The sequence below is a fragment of the Apus apus genome, chromosome 22 (genome assembly GCF_020740795.1).
Source record: "Apus apus isolate bApuApu2 chromosome 22, bApuApu2.pri.cur, whole genome shotgun sequence".
Classification (NCBI taxonomy): domain Eukaryota; kingdom Metazoa; phylum Chordata; class Aves; order Apodiformes; family Apodidae; genus Apus; species Apus apus.
This window is the reverse complement of record NC_067303.1, coordinates 6,183,682-6,201,887: the sequence shown is the minus strand read 5'-3', so window position 1 is coordinate 6,201,887 and position 18,206 is coordinate 6,183,682. Positions and strand designations below refer to the sequence as shown.

Here is an 18,206-nt window from a genome sequence, read left to right as displayed (position 1 = left end):
TTTAGGCTTGGCAAAGCAGTTCTGCTTATTTCAAAGCCTTAGAGCCTGGCAGAATAAGTACAGGATTCCATCCAGGGATGCTGTTGTGATTTGGAGCCTATATATACACGTGAGCTCTGCAGGAAGGGAATACGCAGCTCCCAGAGCCCAGAGGAGGTGCTGGCAGCCAGGAGCCCACTCATGCTGCCTGCCCCTCGTGCCTGCACAACCCCAAGGAAGAGAGAAACTGCTGGGTCTTTCAGCAAAGGCAGAGGGGAAAGCAGGCACAGTCAACAAAACGACCAGAATAACTTACAGCTTACCCAGCCATGCCAGCAGCAGAGTCAGGCTCAGCAACACCTTCATCTTATCCTAAAAAGAAGAGCAGACTTGACACGTGCATCAGTTTCCCCCGGGGCAGGACACTGACAGCTGGCAACTGCACTGAGCCCCAAGGTCAGAAGAAGACTTCCTTCACTTCTTTGGACAGGGGCACAATCCTGGCTGCCTGGATGTGCAGCCTCTGCAGTCACCACTGTCCCAGCTGGAAGCCTGAGACTCAGCAATGTACAGATGTCAGGTTTGTGTCTGGTTTCAGACTGCTCAGAGCCCTGGAGAGGAAGAGAAAGTGCAGGGGGGAGGGCTCAGCCCCAAACACCTTGACATTTTCCTCGTAGTGATCAATCTTTCCATTTCTAGCACTGAACTGAGACATTCATGAATGCTAACTCTGCTCAGGAAGCAATGGGATGGTTTTTTTCTACTACATACCCAGAGAGGTTTGGATAAAGGCCCTAGAAACACAGACCCCTTTACTCTAGAAATGACCACATTGCTCCAGGGTGCTGGACATGGTGAAAACTCCTGCTGGAACCCTTCAGGGTCTGTTCAGACAGTGCCATGGTTGGCAACCTGCTGCACATCCCTCTGGACCAGCTTCAGTAAGGCTGAGATGAGGAAAAGGTCCCAGAGATTTCTGGGACAGATGAAGGAAACTAACTCCATGGAAGGAGTTAGTGTCTCTAAGAAACAGCAGGAGCAGGCAGTGGGGAAGGGCTCCTCCCTGCCACTGCTCACCCCCTGGGACAGCTTCCATCTCTTTACATGGCCAGACATGCTTGCTAATTCCTTTTTCTTTCCAAATGCACTTTTCTCAGCAAAGGAAGCTCAGAAACACCCTGAGACAGGCTCGGACAGGGACTGTGGGCCCAGAATTAGCTGCTGGGAGCTCCATGGGTCTGTTCTGGGCTGAGAAGCAGTCACTACAGCTTTTCACTCAGTGCACGGTGGCCTTGGCTGCAGTCAACGATGCAAAACCACCTCTGCTCTTCATCAGCCTCCGCTCTCCACAGACAAATTCCTGAAAAGTGGCAGCAAGCCTTCTGGAATTCTCTCCATTCTGCCTTTCAGACAACATGACCCGTTTGGGGGGAGGGGCTTTTTTCTGGAGGTGGAGGGGAGAGCTGTGTGGTTTGCCTGGGCTGTGACACACTTTGCTGCTCAACCCGCGCTCGTGCTCACACGACCTACAAAGGCAGCAAAATTCATGCTCAGCTCCCAGGCTCTCAGCTCTCAGCACACCCCACTGCAGCAGGCCAAAGCATCCTACTTTCCAGCTATGCTGCCGAAAGCTGCAGAACCCAAGCAGAGCTGCACCCTCCCAGGACCACCCCCAGGCAGGACCCAGAATAGGAGCTGCTGAGAAAGAAGCCCTCAGCACCCAGAACCTTGGGAAGGGGGGGGTATTTACACCCAGAACGTCAGCAGCTCTCTGTAGCTGAGCTACTGAGGCTCTGGCCCCTATTTGCCATCCAGTCCTTCCTGAATTTACCACCCTATTTCTCAGAATAAATTCTGGCCCTGTCTGGGAACACATTTTTGCAGGGTCTCCCTCTGCAACATGCAGCAGCAAGTGGGTGCTGTGCGTGCAGCAGCTGAAGGCAGCACCCACTCACCCAGGCTGTTCTCTGTATTACAGGGCTGACACATCCAAATCCTTCTGCAGGATAATTGCCTTCACTGAACAGATTGGGGAAAAAAAAATACATTGATACCACCCTGCCTTCACGTTTCCCTGCTCTTGCAACATGGCAGCTGAATCCTCAGCATTTCTAGGTTTCCCTATTTTGCTTTTCAGGGAAAAAAACAAACCAAAAAGAGTAAATATTAAAGCTAAAAACACTCACCTAGTGTGGCATGAAGCAGTTGGCTTGTCTCTCAGAGGAAGGGTTGGTTCTTCAGTGGCCGATCCAGGGTACCTGAAAGAATCAGTTGCTACATCATCTCAAGGTTGTACGTGCCAGACACTTGCCTCTCTTACCACGCTTTGGTTTCGTGTCTCTGACTTCAGGTTCAGCCAGGCTGGTGGTCGCTTTCAACTCGCAAGAGGAAGTGAAGAGCTACAGGGAGTTTGTGACGAGGCAGAGGGAGAGTTATGGAGGGGTGAGCTGCAGATGTGTGCCCGAGCAGCCCAGGGGTGTGCAGCTTCAGGAGGAGAAGACACTTCACAGGTAGAAGACGTGGCTCAGTCCTTCCATGGCTGCAGGCTGAGCTGAGCAGAGGTCATGAACACAGAGGTTTTTGCCAAGCAATGTTTTTGCAGGCTGTGCTCACTCCTGGTTTGTTTCTGGTCAAAGAGCCCCCATTCCTGCTGACTAGATCTCATCCCAGTGAGGCATCAGCAGCTTTCCTGAGCGATACCCTGGTGCTCTCAGGGCCCACGGGTCAGCAGGCACCTTATTTTCCACAGCACACTCAGCTGCTCCCTCTTGAAACACACATATGACACACAGCATGGGCTGCCCCAGCTGGCACACACCTCCAGGCACTGTGAAAGGGTATTTTCAGCCTTCCTCTAAAGTACCACAGCAATCCCTGTTCCCTGCCCCAGCATCAGGGGTTTTACTGGTTCACAGAGCAACTTCCATGCAGCTGTGGAAAGCTGGGTCTTATTCAGGAAAGGAGTGATGCATTACTGCAGAAAGTGGAAGAACAAAGCCACTTCCTCTAGGCTGCTATCCCACCAACATCCTTTCTCAGGAAAGTTTTGGCGGAGAGAGACACTGTGTCATCAGGAAGCACCAGCTTCTGTAAATATTACTTTATAGTAGACACGAGAAAAATCTATTTCTTTACCTGAAGACACAGACCTACAGCTGACCTGCTCTGCAGTCAGCAGCTTCAACATGCCTGTAACTGGCAGCCACCACAGAGCCTCAGTACCTGTCCCCCTTGGAGTTAAATCTGTTCCTTAAACACCTTTACCATCATCATATGACAATTTCTATAGCTCAGCAACAACTCAGGATGGCAGTTTTAGGAGCTCAGCTCTATTTAGTCATATCTAGCCAAATGAAGGAATCCACAGCCCAGAATGAAACAAAGCAATTTATTGGTAATGGCACAAAGTCAACAGTAAACTTACAACAAATATGTAAAAGGAGACTATTTGACCAATGCTGCACACAAAAAGTAAGTGGAAACAGCAGCTGTTTAGGTATGGAGCAGAGAGGAATTCCACTGCTCTCTGCCATTCATATTGAACGAGGCTGGTGAAAGGGAAAGTTCTTACCAGGCATAAACGATGCATGCTTAGCTGTTTCCCTAAAACAGTACCTAGAAGAAGTGAGGAGGAATCTGACTGTTCTTCTGAACACGGGACATTCCTTTGGACATGGCTTGAGTCAATGGTTGAGGTAGATGGGGTTGTGTTTCCCCAGACACAGAGTCCCCATTAGCATTTCTGATTTAAAAAAAATGGTATTATATGAATTGTGCTTCACTACTGCAAGTAGAAGATGTAGCCTGGGAATGCAGCTGTTGGACAAATAATTAAAAAGAGATAAAGCTCAGCAATGTAAGGTAACGCTACTGCATAGTTGGTTCTTAAAAATACAGTCAGAAAACAGCAGGAACAAAAAGGTGATCCTGTAATCAAGTGGCAGATTAAACCAAGAAACAGTTAAAAATCAGTATGTTCTCTTCGTTCCCAGACAAAAGGTGCCAATAACAACGTGATCAAACTGTTTAAGCAAATACATTCCAAAAGAACTGAGAAGACCACGTTGTCTGTGGCCAGAGTTGATCACCTTAGAGAGCTGAGGTCACTCTGGAGCAGCCTGTGCTTCAGGGAATCTAAATTCAAGGCCACAGGAAAGGAGGGATGTCACCAATAATCAAGGAAACAAATTGGCAAGTAAACTAAGACAGATGTGCTGTCAGACTGCTGGTAGGACACCTGTGGGCACTGAGGTTTCTTTAGGCACTCAGAAAGTGAGGTTAAAGAGAGATTTTCCCAATGAATTAGGAAGATTTCAAAAATCATTGTTTTGTGCTTAAATAAAAGTGAATTTATCCCGTTGGCATGATTCTTCCAAGCTACTAAGATCAGAGCAGGTCCTTCAATCTGCACTGGTTTCCCAGCAGCCTTCATCCCTATCTAGCCATAATTTTCAGTGCTGTAATTTTGTTCTTTATCCACAGCTCTGGTCTGTCATCAGTATGGGTCTTCCTCATCCGAGTCCTAAACAAGGAGCATGGAAAGAGAAGTTGAGGCTATGAATGAAGACATGCACTGTGTTATGTGGTCAACAAAACGCTGAGCCTGCTCTCCAGGAGCTGCTGTGTTTGAACCGTGGGACACAACTTACCACAGGTACACAAACTGCCACTGTATATCCAACAGTGATGTGTGCTTTAAGAGAAATAGCAACTAAAACTCAAGCAAAAGACAAACCATGAAGTGCAGGCTTCTTAAACAGCACCCCCAGTCCCCACAGAGAAGGTTGCCAACTATGACCAACCCCACACTTTCAGATCCCCATTGTTTGCTGTTTTAACCACAGCAATCATCATCTGATGGTGTCCCAGCAGCCCAGCTCTGCAGCTCGCAGCTTGAAAGCAACTCAAACATAACAGCTCTGTAAGGCACATCTCACTAGCTTTCCAGCCCAAACAGATTTTCACCGGGTTTGCAATTGTAACTAGTTGGTAACATGTTAAGCATTAAAAAAGTACATTGCAGGCACCTCATTAAAGTGAGACAAAACACTCAGAGACCCAGAAAGCTAAATATTTTTGCTATCAGAAAGCAAAGCATGAACAGCTGACAAAATACTCAATGTGAAAGCAGCAGGATCACAGCATTCAAATTTCCCTTCTCTCAAGAGATAAGATATTTTTAAATTCTTTAAACTTCCAACTGTCTCACAGCATTTTTCTCACCCAGTTTGGGCCCCTGTCCTCTCACCCCCCTGCACCTGCAGTACAGCTCCCTGCCTCCCTGTCCCCAGCTTGTCACTTGGAACAGCCTTTCCACCTCCCCTGGCAACTTTCCCTTCTGCATTAAACCATCTGCTGCTTTTTGCCCCTCTCTCAACCCTTCCCCCCCCCCAATCCTGCTGCATATTATGTAGAATTGTCAATATTTCACGTGTAACTTGTACAACTGCTCGTTTTCTGTATCTAATAAAGCACGAAACCATCAGCACACACCTGTCCAAAGGTGGCGTTTAGTACATTTAAATCACTGGCATTAGAGTAGTGAATCCAGCAACACATTTAAATCCTCCTTCACATACTTCCTGACCGTGTGTAAAAGATGGAAAGGTGTGTCTGAGGTCTGCTTGCTCGTGGGACGTCAGGAAAAAAAGGAAGCACCCTCAAATTAGGCCTATTAGTGACCTTCCTCTGGAATGTGCCACTCATGGCTGGGGCTGCTAATGCCAGCACAGAACTTAGAGCCACAATTTACAAACAAGAGCAGCAGGTGGCAAAAACATTCCCTTAGTTCCAGCACAACTGATTAACAGCACTTGCCCACAGCAAGTGAGCAAGCAGAACTAGAAAACAACAACCACTTCAGAAAACAACAGAAACAAAAAAGCCAGAAAACAACAAACAAACCACAAGAATTTACAGGATTATGTTGCTACAAAATAATCTGTGTAAGTGGGAAGACCTCCAGCTGAGAGGCAAGGCTGCAAGCTACCAGCTTGGCAAGAAACATACTGGATTGAGGTGCCACTGCCTCCAGTCCCCACTGGCAAACCCCAAACTGGTTTGGAAACTGCAAAGCACAGTAGGTAGCACTTCACATTCTGAATTTTCATCTGAAAAAGTCAGCTTCGATTTCAATAAAGCCACATCAAAAATCAGTTTGGTGGATGTCCAGACAACTTCCCCCCAGTGGTGAGCTATGACCAGCAGCTCTCACCCCCACGTGTGGGAAACACTGAGCAGCACCAGCCAAGCCATGAGCCTTCTCTGACATCCAGAGGTTTTATGACACCTGCTGCTCTTAGCACCTCCTCTGAGAGCTAAAGTTAACAAGACCAGTTAGGAAAACACCAGCTTTCACTTACCACACAGTTCAGGCACCAGTCTCTGAGCTTCCCCAGGCACCTGCTTGTCTCTGGATTTTCAGGCCTGCAGAAAAAGCACAGGATTAGGCTGGACTTTTCCCCCTGCACATGTACTAGTATCTCATATGGACTGTGAATTCTAGCTCTCCCACACTGAACTGAAGGCTTTTCATCATGAGGAAAAGCCTTTGACTCTGCACAGCAGCACCAAAAAGAACAATGTCAGGTCCCTTGTTTTGAAGGCAGGTATTTCACTTCAGTGCCAGGAAGAAGCACAAGAGCTGCTCTTTGGCAAATCTTGCAACACTAATCAAAACACTGTATTAAAAAAATATTCTGCAAGAAACTGTAGCACTGAAATAGTTCCAAACCCAGGTGCAGCTCCAGCAGCAGCAGCGTTACCTTCTTGTTCTCACTACTGAGCTTTTGCAGAACAGAATCCTCTCCAGTCCAGAAGGGAATTCAGTCTCCAAGTCTCATTCAGGACCTGGCACCTCTGCCCAGGCCACCACAGGGGAACCAGTCACCAATACTGTTTTGTTGTTATGGATACCTCATACCAAAATGCAACACACAAAGCCCACAAGAGCAAAATATCTTGCTGATTTGGGCTGAAATAAATCCAATTACAGAAGTGAAAGGCTTTCTAACCCTAAACTGCTTCAGTTCCATGGCCTCCCACAAATGACAGAAAAAAAAAGAGGATGTGCAGCATGTAGTTTATGCTGCAACACAGGGATTTTTCCCAACCTTTCTGACTTGCTAAGGGATGCTCATGAAGAATTAGATTTCAGTGGCTGAACTGCAGATGGTGAGAGCTAAATAATGAAGGGCAGTGGAGGAACTGTCCCCTGGCCTGTACCAACAGGCTGAAGTAGAAATACCAGCTCTAGGATGTAGACAGAACTCACTCATCAGACACTTCGATGGAGGATTTCTTATAGCCAGTTTTTTTCTTCTCCTTCAGCACTCCAAATTTCCTTCCCATCCTCACCAGCAGCAGCACAGCCACGATGATGGAAGGGAGGAACACTAAAATGGACAGCAGCGTGGTGGAGGTAAGCTGGAAGGAAAAGCCTGCAGGAAAGACAAAAAGCAGCCCAGCTGTACCAGTGATAAACTGTGGCTTTCCTAAGCCTCTGTGACAAATGTTCACCCAGGACACAGATTGCCAGGCTTTTCTTATGAAGCACAGAGCTGGCAGGTTTGAAAGAGCTTGTCACTGGATCTGTAGGATTCCTAACCTCTATCCAGCACAGTGAGGTGCTTTATATGCAAAAACCCACAAGGAAAGGCAGGTCACCACACGGTTCTATCAGCCTGTCTAAGCTGCCAATTTGGGGCAGGCTTGCACACAGGGCACTTGAGGAAATGAAGTATTGCTGAGAGTTGGTGTCTGTGATGTGACAGGTATTTTTAGACCAGAGTATCCTACACATTTAACTTGTTCTAGTGCTCCAGTATGTGGAGACTGGAACTCCTGAACAAATGCACTTGTCTGGTTTCTGCTATTACCGCAGCTTCATTTGTCCCTTCCTGCCCCAAGTGAATTCAACAGTTCTCAGCACATCTACCTCAGGAAGGAGAGCTGAGGTAACTCTCACTGGAATCCTGACACGGAACCCCAGGGAACCCATTTCACCAGGGATTCTCAGGCTTCCAAGGTCCTGACAAAGCTGCAAGGCAGCTGTAGCACGTGGATGAGGACATGGCACTGAGGCTTACCCCTCTCCATGACTGTCAGGGTTGTCTGGGGAATGTTATGGTACACATCTGGGGGGTTCTTCACACTGCAGATGAATGTCCCATTGTCACTCATCACTGGGCTCTGGAGAGCAATAGAAGCATCACCCTGGGCCACATTTCCAATCCAGGATATCCTGTCTTTGAATTTTCCCACTGCTGTTGAGTATGGAACTGACTGATAGTGAAAAATCTGGAAGGAGACAAAGGCAATAATCAGACCAATGAACACTTGTCTAAGAAAGCAAACTATTTTGTAGACTGTCAACATAAAGGAAAACACATTAAGAAGACAAAATTAATATTTCTTATGCAGGAGACCTGTTCCAGTTCCTATTGGACAGTTCTGAGTCAGTTCCATTTCATTACATCTCCAGTGTTTTTGTCTACCAGCCTCAGCTGCAGTTGTCCCTGTCACCACTCTGACAAACTCGTTCCCTTCTACAGATCTTCAGCTGGGAAGCAGAGCAGGCTTCTTGTCTCATGCAAGAGACAACATCACAGATCTTCACGTTTTGCTTCTTGCACTTTTGCCCTCTCTGTCCTGTGAGTAGAGACTCAGCAGACCTCACTTCATCTGAGCAGCACCCTTTTGTTCCAGGTACAAGGACACTCCTAAGAGCTAAGACTCTTCAGGCTGCAGAAGTCACTGCACTGTGTGTTTCCACCTTGAATGACACATTTTCAGTAGGCTTTCAGGCTTAGCTATTTATGGTTATATTTCAAAACGCTGCCAACAAACCAGCAAGTAGGAGCCCATAAACCTTAGGGGCTGTCATCATCACTGTCTTCAGGCTGTCACTCTTGCCACTCCAAGATAAATCAGCAGTAAAATGCACGACAGAGCTACAAGGGTACAGCTGCCTTCCAGAAAGCTACCAACCCTACCAATCAAACACTGTGCAGTCCTTCCACACAGAACTGCTTGTGTCAAATACCCAGAAGTTGTCTACTTCATAAACAATATGTTATGATGTGTTTCCACAATATTTTTTGCCCAACACTGAAGCAGCTCCACATTGGAAAGATGGCAACAACTAGAGCCCCAAACCCCAAGGTGAAGCAGCACAGCAAGGAAGACAGGAAAAATCCCACCAGGTTTTCAGCATGCACAGAAGCCTGGCCAGTCTCCACCAGAAGAAGACTCCCTATTCCACTTACTGTCTCCATCTGACCACCTGAGAGGGGCCGGTATGTCCAGTCCACTGTCAGCCTGTCGGAGATGGGAGAACTGGATTTGAAGGTGCATTTCAGTGACACTTGCTCACCAATGAAAGCTTGCACTTTAGGGCTGGCTTTAATTTCCAGGGAAAAAGCATTGCAAACACCTGATGGAACAAGCACAAAAGACAAGGACTAGTTTCTTGTTATCAGCAGGAGTGATGGTGTCTCAAAGGTATCAATGCGTGTGCAGGTCAACCACAGCCCAGGCTGCAGCACAGTAACAACTGCCTCCCCCACAATGACAGGTAAAGAAAGGCAGACAATCTCCCTAACCAATTCTCTCTGGAATTAGAACCAGCCCAAATCGTTTACCTGGAAAATACCACCAAGAGCCTACAGATCTGGAGACAAAGAGCTGAGGAACTGAGTCGGCTGGCTCTAATGAGCTGCCAAGCGGCAGCTTCAGACCCCTTCAAGGAAGGTGAGGTTCTCAGTCTTGTCCCAAAGTGCTCCAGCCGGTGAATCGCGTGTGCACCGGCTCGAGTCACCCGGCGGCAGCAGCAATTCCTCCTGCTTCTTGTTTCCAGCGTGTGCTACAAATCCTGCCTCGTTAGACCAGCGCGCTGGCCCGGCCGGGATGAGCTCAGCCTGCCCCGCACCAGCATCCTTCGAATCCTCCCCGCCACGAGTGTCCTGCTCCTGCCTTACACCCACTGACCGTGCCGATGCCCCGCACGGGGTCCCGCTCTCGTGTCCCCAGCGGGCTGCCCTGCCGTGCAAGCTCGGAAGGAGCAGGCAGGGAATTCTCGTTATCGCCAGCTCCCGTACAAGCTCCGGGCACCGCAGCCCCGTTCCGCACCTACCCACGTAACCCGGGGGGGCTCGACAGCACATCCCTTCGCTGCTGCCCGCAGGACCCGCTCCCCGCAGCGGGCTGGAACGAACCGCAACCCCTCCCGCTCCGGAACGGCCCTGGCCGGAGCCCCCGAGCCCACCTCGGCCCTCCCCGCAGCCCATCCCCGCTGCGGGGGGCCCCGGAGCCCCTTCCCGAGCCCCCCAGCCCGGTTCCCTCGCGGGACCCCCAGCCGGCCCGCACCGCGCGGGTCCCGCTCCGCCTCTCCCGCACCTCGGCGGCTCCCGGAGGCGGGAGGCACCGCACCCACAGCTTCCCCCCCTTACCGAGCAGCAGCAGGACCCCCCGCGGCAGCAGCGGGGGGCCGGGCCCGGGCGGGAACCCCTCTCGGCACCGCATCGCGGCCCCGCTCAGCACCGTAACATGGCGCCTCACCTGCGCAGGTGAGGGCGGAGCAGCCCCAAGATGGCGGCCCCGCCCGGCCGGGGAGCCTCGGTGCGGGGCTCCCCGGGACCCCCCGCTTCTGCTCGACCCCCAACCCTGCCCGCTGCTCTGCGGGTGCGCTTCCCCCGCAGCACCCTGCCCCTCTCCCGGCTCTGCTCCGTTCTCCCAGCTCTGCTCCCTTCTCCCAGCACTGCTCCCTTCTCCCAGCACCGTTCCTCTCTCCCAGCACCGTTCCCCTCTCCCAGCTCTGCTCCCCTCTCCCAGCACTGCTCCTATCCCAGCCCTGCTCCCCTCTCCCAGCCCTGCTCCCCTCTCCCAGCCCTGCTCCCCTCTCTGCTCCCCTCTCCCAGCCCTGCTCCCCTCTCCCAGCCCTGCTCCCCTCTCCCAGCCCTGCTCCCCTCTCTGCTCCCGCACCGCTCTCCACAAGGTGTCTTTATTTACGACACGGCAGATTGAAAACGAAAACATACACACGGATAATGTGGCCGGCGCGTTACAGGTTAGAGTGATAAAGCCATAAAGATACTCTTTAAACAAACAGGCTGATGTTTTGGGTTAGTTAAGTACTGTAACAGGTATGTGGTTCCAAGGATCTGGGGCTTTGTTTGCCTGGGATTAATTTACAGACACAGAGGGGATGTGCTAAGTGAGGACATCAAATACTGGGGAGAGGTGTTGGGGTGGGCACCAGGACAATAAACAGCACCTGGAGAAAGCCAGATAGTGTTCATAGAACCATGGGATGGTTTGGGTTGAAGGGACCTTCAAGGTCATCTAGTTCCAACCCCCTGCATGGGCAGGGACACCTCCCACCAGCCCAGGCTGCTCCAAACCCCATCCAACCTGCCCTTCAGCACTGCCAGGGATGGGGCTTCCAGCAGCCGTGGGCTGCAGGGACACACACCCCAGAGGGACAGGGATCAGCGCTGGGACCTACCGGCAGAGCAGGAGGAGGAGGAGGAGGAGGAGAAGAGCTGCCCCAGCACCCGGCCACCACAGCAGGCAGAGCCCTCAGCCACCGCAGGGAAAGCCTAATGAAGCTGCAAGAGATCGACACGAAAAACACACCCACCGGTGAGCGTTATCGCGAGCAACAAGCAGCCTGCGTTCCCCAAGTGTAACACCTCCCGTTGAAAGTAACACGGAGGTTTAAAGGACATTGCAGCAACTCCTGCCCCTCGTATCCCTCACGGGGTCATTCCTCCTTGCTGTGATGTCAAAGGGGATTTCGAGGGAGGGAAAACAGGGCAACACACGTACACCTGGTGATTTTTAAGGTGCAGGAGTGTGTCTGCTCACTCAGACACTGACAACCTCCGTTCAGTCTGCTCTCTTGGTATTTTGTTCAAATCTTTTTGTATTTTTTCATCTTCAGAGCAGCTTTCTTCACCTTCTGCAGGTGTGAAGATTAAGGAGAGTTCCTTGTTCCTCCTGCTTTGCTTGAATGCAGGAAATTGACAACATATGTTAATATCATCTTCTCTCCTTGCAAGAATTTCAGGTTGAGCAGGGATACCACACTTGCAGCAGGAGGCATCTGTAGTTCAGCTTTGTTCTAGCCTCCAAAATTACAAGCTTTCACCATCTGCTTTAGAAGTACCTAAGAAGAAACACTATAAGAAAAAACAAACAAACAAACAAAAAAAACAAACACAAAAGAGATTAATTACTCAGGGTTACTACTGAAAAGAAAAACAGTAGAGAAATTGACCTGGTAAAAATGATGCTGAAATGTTTCAGCAAAGCCAGCAAATCTGGAAATAGTTTCTGTTTTCCTGTAGCAATTTTGTAGCAATAAAGATTGAATTAATACAAAAAGCAGGTTCAAAACTGGTGAAATTAATTCATTCCTCCTCATCCACAGAGCAGGCATGTCCTGGAAAATGATCCTCAGCACTAGGGTGGAGAAACCTCTTCCATGGTGAAGAAGGCAGGTCTGTCTCTACTGCCTGCTCAGTTCTCTCTGAAGGCTCCTTGAGAGCCAAGTGTGACTGTGGTCTCAGCTCTTTCTGGTTATGGTTCCCATGGCCTGTTGGCTGGGAATAAAAATGAAATACCTAAGGAAAACTGTCTCAGAAAGTCTGCAGTACCAGACATCAACTAGCATGTTTGAACACCTACCTGCATCGTATATACCATCAAAGACCTCTAATCTTCTAATGGACTGGCTTCCTCCTCTTCTACCTTTTGCAGATTCTCCTTTTCTCTTCTGTTAGAGAAAAAGGGGGGGAAAGAAGAAAAAAGACAAATCACCACCAGCTCTCCTGAGCAGCAGCTCTGAGCTGCACAGGGCTCACATAATGTGTAACGAGAAGCTCTGTGAGAAGATAACGAGTGTGCTACATGCATGGGGACCACAGTTCATGGAGGGAAGAAGAGTCTCCAGCTGCCAGCTTCTACCAGGAGAGCTGAGCCCTTCTCTGAGCAAGGATCCACTGTGAAGGGCAAGAGCAAGAGGAGGACACCAAAGCTTTTCCACCCTGGGTTCTGTTCTTGCCGTAAGCAAGCAGCCAATTACTGTTAATTGTGCTGGAAGCTTTGCATTGTAGATGCTTAGCGTAGGGTCCAAGCCCGTGATTCAGAAGAGCTACAAAGACATAGTTGGCAAGCTTTCCTAGGAGACTTCCTCTCCCTCCTCTGCCCTTACAGTTCTGTGTCTGACTCCTCCGTCCCCTTCTCCTGCGCTTTCTTCCGGCGCTGTCGGCAGAGGACCAGAACTGTCACCACGATGATCATCAGGACACAAGCAGACCCAATGGCCACCGCCAGGAAGTGGATTTCTGAGAAGGGCACTGTGTGGAGAGAAATGGATCAATGAGCAAGAGGGACACACAGGGGGCTCTTGGGCTGAGGCCGGGAGCCTGTATCCATGGCTATAACCTTTCCTCAGGCTCATTTTTTTCCTTGTATTTTCCTCTATCCTCCTGCTCTCCCTTTACAACCCCTTTTCTTCCATACATTTTTCCAGCTGTGGAGGAAGGGCTGCCAATGCTTCGCACTGGCCAAATCCACGTGGCCCCGGGTGGGGTTCTTGGCCTCTCACCTTTCTGCACAACTCTGAGCCGCACTTCACCCACTGTGCCATAAAAATCTGGTCGGTTCATCACCTGGCAGGTGAAGGTCCCGTTGTCAGTGGGCTGCAAGTTCCAGATGATGATGGAAGCATCATTTCTCTCTATATTCCCATCCCAGGTGACTCGGTCTTTAAACCGCCCAGCGGGCAGCTCGTAGGGCTCCTTCAGGTAATAAAACACCTACAAGAAAGAGAAGAAGCTGTGATTCCTGCGCCCTGTGCAGGAAGCAGCAGGTGAAGGTGAAGTGGCAGCAGCTGTGGTCTAAGCTGAGGAGAGCTGTGTTGGCCCAGTGGCCCTCAGGTGAACTCTGAGGCCGTTCCAAGTGCCTTTGCTGTGGCAAAGTTGGCCAAGTTCAGCTGCCTCTCAGTCACACAGCAGCACCTATTGAGCTGCTTGCCCTGCCACCCTGGCCAGGGCAAAACCAGGTCAGGTGCAGGATGCCAGCTCAGACACAGGGCTCAGCTGTGCTGTGAGCGCAGAATCTCAGGAGCACAGAGCGGTGGGGGTTGGAAGAGACCTCAGAAGGTCATCCAGTCCAACCCCCCCTGCCAGAACAGGATCCCTTAGAGTAGCTCACACTGGAATATGTCCAGGTAGGCTTGAAATGTCTCCAGAGAAGGAGACTCCACCACCTTTTTGGGCATCCTGTTCCAGTGCTCTGTCACCCTCACAGTGGAAAAGGTTTTCCTCATGTTTACATGGAACCTCCTGTGCTCCAGCTCCTGACATTCACCCTTTACATATTTATGAATACTAATGAGGTCACCCCTCAGTCTCCTCTTCTTCAAGCTAAAGAGACCCAGCTCCCTCAGCCTTTCCTCAGAAGGAAGATGTTCCCCTCCCTTCATCATCTCGATGACTCTGCACTAGACTCTTTCAAGCAGTTCCCTGTCTTTCTTGAAAAAGCAGGTGCAGTTTCATGAGGCCTCAGATATTCTAATTACCAAAAACTAAACAAAAATTGTTTCTCTAGCCAGGGTCTGTAAACAAAAGCTCTTGCTCAGAGTAATCATTATGAGTAGCAGAAGGCCCAAGATGCACATCCTGTGCTTGCTCATACCCAGACCTGGAACTCTTGCTGTCCTTGGGCTTTGGGAATGGCTTGTTTAGGCATCAATGAAATGGAGCATAAAGGTCTCACTCACTGGCTCATGAGAGCTCAGGTCCTCAGGCTGAAAGTTCCAGGTGACAGACAGGTCTGGGCTGATGGGGCTGCTGCTGGAAAAGGTGCACTTCAGCCGCTGGTTGGTGCCGTTCACAGCGTAGACCTCCTTGGCAGTGTGGATTTCCATGGCTGCTACTGGCCACAGTGCTGCAGGGGGGAACAGCAGGCTCAGGGGGAAAGAAAACCAGCAAGTTATCACCTTTCCTTATCTGCACCTTGTCTGTGCGGGAGCCGGTCTTATCTGTCCCTGTCAATGTTTGCCCTGATGGTCACAACCACCCAGATGTAACTCTAGAGGGAGGTGACCCTGACTGTGCAGCATCCAGGAGATCCCCTGTGCTCTGTGGATGCTCCCAGTTGATGTGCAAGGTTCCATTGCATTCATTGAGCTGCTGGTAGAGCTGTCTTTGTAGTTCTGTGGCTGCACAGTTAAACACTTACTGATCTGGTAACTGATTAAGAGAGGGCCACTCAGAAGGGCTTGTCCATAGGGACAATGGACTTTGTTTTTTTGGGAAATGTCCCTCTTCAGGCACGAGCAAATTTGACATCTAGGAGGTGCAATGCTGTTGTAAATACTACCCCTCCTTAAATATATACTTGCTCCTGACTAGCACTGAAGATACCACACCACTTTTCACATGCTTGTCCTGGTCACATTTTCACAAGTGTTCACACTCGGATTTCCCCAGAAAAGCAGCTCTTCCCTTTCAAGCTGCTGAGCCCCAATAAGTAATTGCTATTTCCCATGCTAGAACTTTCCCTTACACACTTTTCATTTATCAGGCTGAGGGCCACGCACACCACGGTGGAACTGTTCTTACTGATGTAAGAAGTGCCTGCTACAAGGTAGATCACTCAGCTGGACAACTTAACAAAGTATTAATAATTTCCTGTCACTTCAGGAAGATGAGTTAATTCACCCCGGTGTGATTCAAGCAAAAAAAAATGCCACCTTATCTGGTGGGTGTTAAACACAGCTCTCTAACCAAGACAATCAATAAGTTCCCTGTTGTTGAAAATAATTGATAACCAAAGACTTCCTTGCCAAATCATTGCTTTTTTTTTTCAAAGGGGGACATATTTTAAAGGCCAAAACATTGGAGGTGACTTCACATTTGAGAAATCTCGTTGGCAGAGATCATGTTTCTCATCCAAAGGTTCAGAGTCAAATAATTTCTCTTTCAACTTCTTTGAAAGGACACGGAAAATTGTGAAACACATTTTTCAAGGCATTACCGAGTGTTTCTGTATGTTGATGCTTGTGGGAAAGGAGGACATTGTCGAGTCTGGAATCATTGCTGTGTGATCTAAACCCGGTGCTGCTTAACAATCCCTGATTATCTAGTAACGAAGATAGTGAAAAGAAACATCTAGGAGTAAAGTCCAGATTCCTGGCAGGAGAGGAAAAGATGTGTAAGAAGAGCTCAGAATGAGATCAGTGTTCTTCCCCTGGAACACACCTAAACCTGTTTGTCAAAGAAACTCAATCACTCCTGCAGTGAACCCCGGACCGAAAGAATCACAGCAATTGTCTGCAACAGGTATCTGGGACTCTATAAAGTCGCTGCCTTAACAAGGACAATAATTAAGGGGTCAGAAGAGGGAAGCGCAGACGGAAGGAGGGCAGAGAACCCCAGATTTCCTTACCTCGGAGCTGTACCCCGAGGAAGAGCGCAGCGCCCAGCCAGCTGGGGCCATCCATCGGGAAGACAAATCCCTACTCCACGGGCTCAGCAATGCTGGGAAGAGGAATTCGTTTCGGGTTCTCGATCACCAGACGAGAGAGAAGTTCCCCAAAGCCTTGCTGACACCGTCGGGCAAATTCCTTCCTCTCAGCCGGGTCTGCAAGGCAACGTGAGCATTCCCTGTGCGGCCAGCACCGCTCACTTCTGGGTGTAAAACAGGGAGATTTCCAAGGCAAGATTAATTTCTTCTGCCTCCCATATTCCTTTGCTCTTTTGTGTTGCAATCACCCCTCCTCCCGGCTTCCACTTGAAACCACTCCCCTCCTGTGGGAGGTAATTTTCCTCCGAAAAGAAAATTTGCCTAAAGGTGTTTATAGATAGCCTGAAGGAACGAGGGCCACTGGCTTGGTAAAAACCTGCCAACACTCCATCAAAAGCAACACAGAAGAGTCTGTCCCTTCCAACCTCAACCATCCTGTGATGGTACTAGAGAAACTCAGCTCGACACAAACCACTTTCCTGGTTCTCAGGGCAGTTGGGAGAGCAGGAACCGGAGCTGTGCGGGAGCGCCGGCAAAACCAGCACCTTTGCATTCAAGGACTGTAAATCACTTCAACACCAGAACCTGCGAGGGGCCGTGGCTGTGTTTCTGTCTGGTTCCTGACCCACTTCCAAAGAGCCATCCCAGTTTTCACTCTGACTGCTGCCGACTTTCCCCTGGGCAGCGCCAAGGCAGGGACATGGGCTGGGGTGTCGGGAAGGGCTCCTCCTGCTCAGAGCTGCTGTGCAAGCACTGGGGGTTGGGATAGTTTGGATCACCTGAGAAGAGCATGTCAGAGGTGGCCAGAACAAGGTTTTGATGGGAAGACGACAGCAGCACGACTTCTTGCTAATGAGCAACCACGTAGACATCTCTCCTACCATTTACTGCTTGCAGCAGTTTCTGAGGAGAATAATGAACCTATTTTTAGCTTTTAAACTTCAAGTTACAAATTTAGCAACGTAAAAAAGCACCAGGATGGTCCACAGAACAGCACAGGGAATCTTGTCACTGCTAATTGCTCTGAGTTACCATGTATCTCTATATTCATGGGAATAACCTGGCTCTGTGTTAACCCTTCATCACCCCCATCTCCCCACATTTCCTCTCAGTTATGGTTCCAAATCATCACTTCTGTTCCTCTCTCTACCACCAGGAGCACTTAATTAGGCTTGGAGGGGAGGTTCTCTGGTTTGCAAACAGAGGGTACTTTGGGCTTTTCCAATGTTGTTCCAGGTACCCACGAGCAGTGGATGCTCAGCAGGCCACTCACTGCCACCCCCCCAGATCCTGTCTGCACAGCACCAACTTCTTATCCACATCATCCCAGGCAGAGTCCAATTGGACAAGTGTGTTTCTTGCTGTCACTGCCCTCTGGCCACGGAGCAGCACTGCTGGCTCTCCCTTTGGACCAGCTGATCCAATGCCCAGGGCTGGGAAGGGGGCCTGTCCTGAACTTTCCCTGCGGGCTTTTACTGACCTTCAACACTTTGTTTCCAAAGGTGCTGACTCCAACTGCAAACAAGACCCTGTCCCTGGCTCGCTTACTAGCAACCTATGCTCTCCGAGGCTTCACTTTGGAGCAGACATAAGCAAAAGAAGGATCTGACAGCTACAGAGAGCACCTCGCTGGATGAAAGGCGGATCAGGGAGCGCTCCCCTGGAGCCCCGCGGACGGGGGAGCCGGCTGGAAA

The 18,206-nt window shown here is 49.8% G+C and overlaps 2 protein-coding genes across 2 annotated transcripts; both read right to left on the bottom strand.

Annotated features, from left to right (window-relative positions):
* Window positions 1-3,353: 3,353 nt before the first annotated feature.
* Window positions 3,354-10,500, bottom strand: LOC127393346 (myelin protein zero-like protein 3). The gene is made up of 6 exons (XM_051638314.1): window positions 10,428-10,500; window positions 9,246-9,412; window positions 8,067-8,277; window positions 7,253-7,418; window positions 6,342-6,405; window positions 3,354-4,501 (listed from the first exon to the last, which is right to left on the bottom strand). The coding sequence occupies exons 1-6, from the start codon at window positions 10,498-10,500 to the stop codon at window positions 4,475-4,477; spliced, it is 708 nt and encodes a 235-aa protein (XP_051494274.1). The 3' UTR covers window positions 3,354-4,474.
* A 1,364-nt stretch (window positions 10,501-11,864) lies between these two features.
* LOC127393409 (myelin protein zero-like protein 2) lies at window positions 11,865-16,663 on the bottom strand. The gene is made up of 6 exons (XM_051638442.1): window positions 16,435-16,663; window positions 14,765-14,931; window positions 13,589-13,799; window positions 13,193-13,337; window positions 12,667-12,754; window positions 11,865-12,158 (listed from the first exon to the last, which is right to left on the bottom strand). Exons 1-5 carry the CDS (start codon window positions 16,487-16,489, stop codon window positions 12,694-12,696), a joined length of 639 nt encoding a protein of 212 aa, XP_051494402.1. The 5' UTR covers window positions 16,490-16,663; the 3' UTR covers window positions 11,865-12,158; window positions 12,667-12,693.
* Window positions 16,664-18,206: the final 1,543 nt, after the last annotated feature.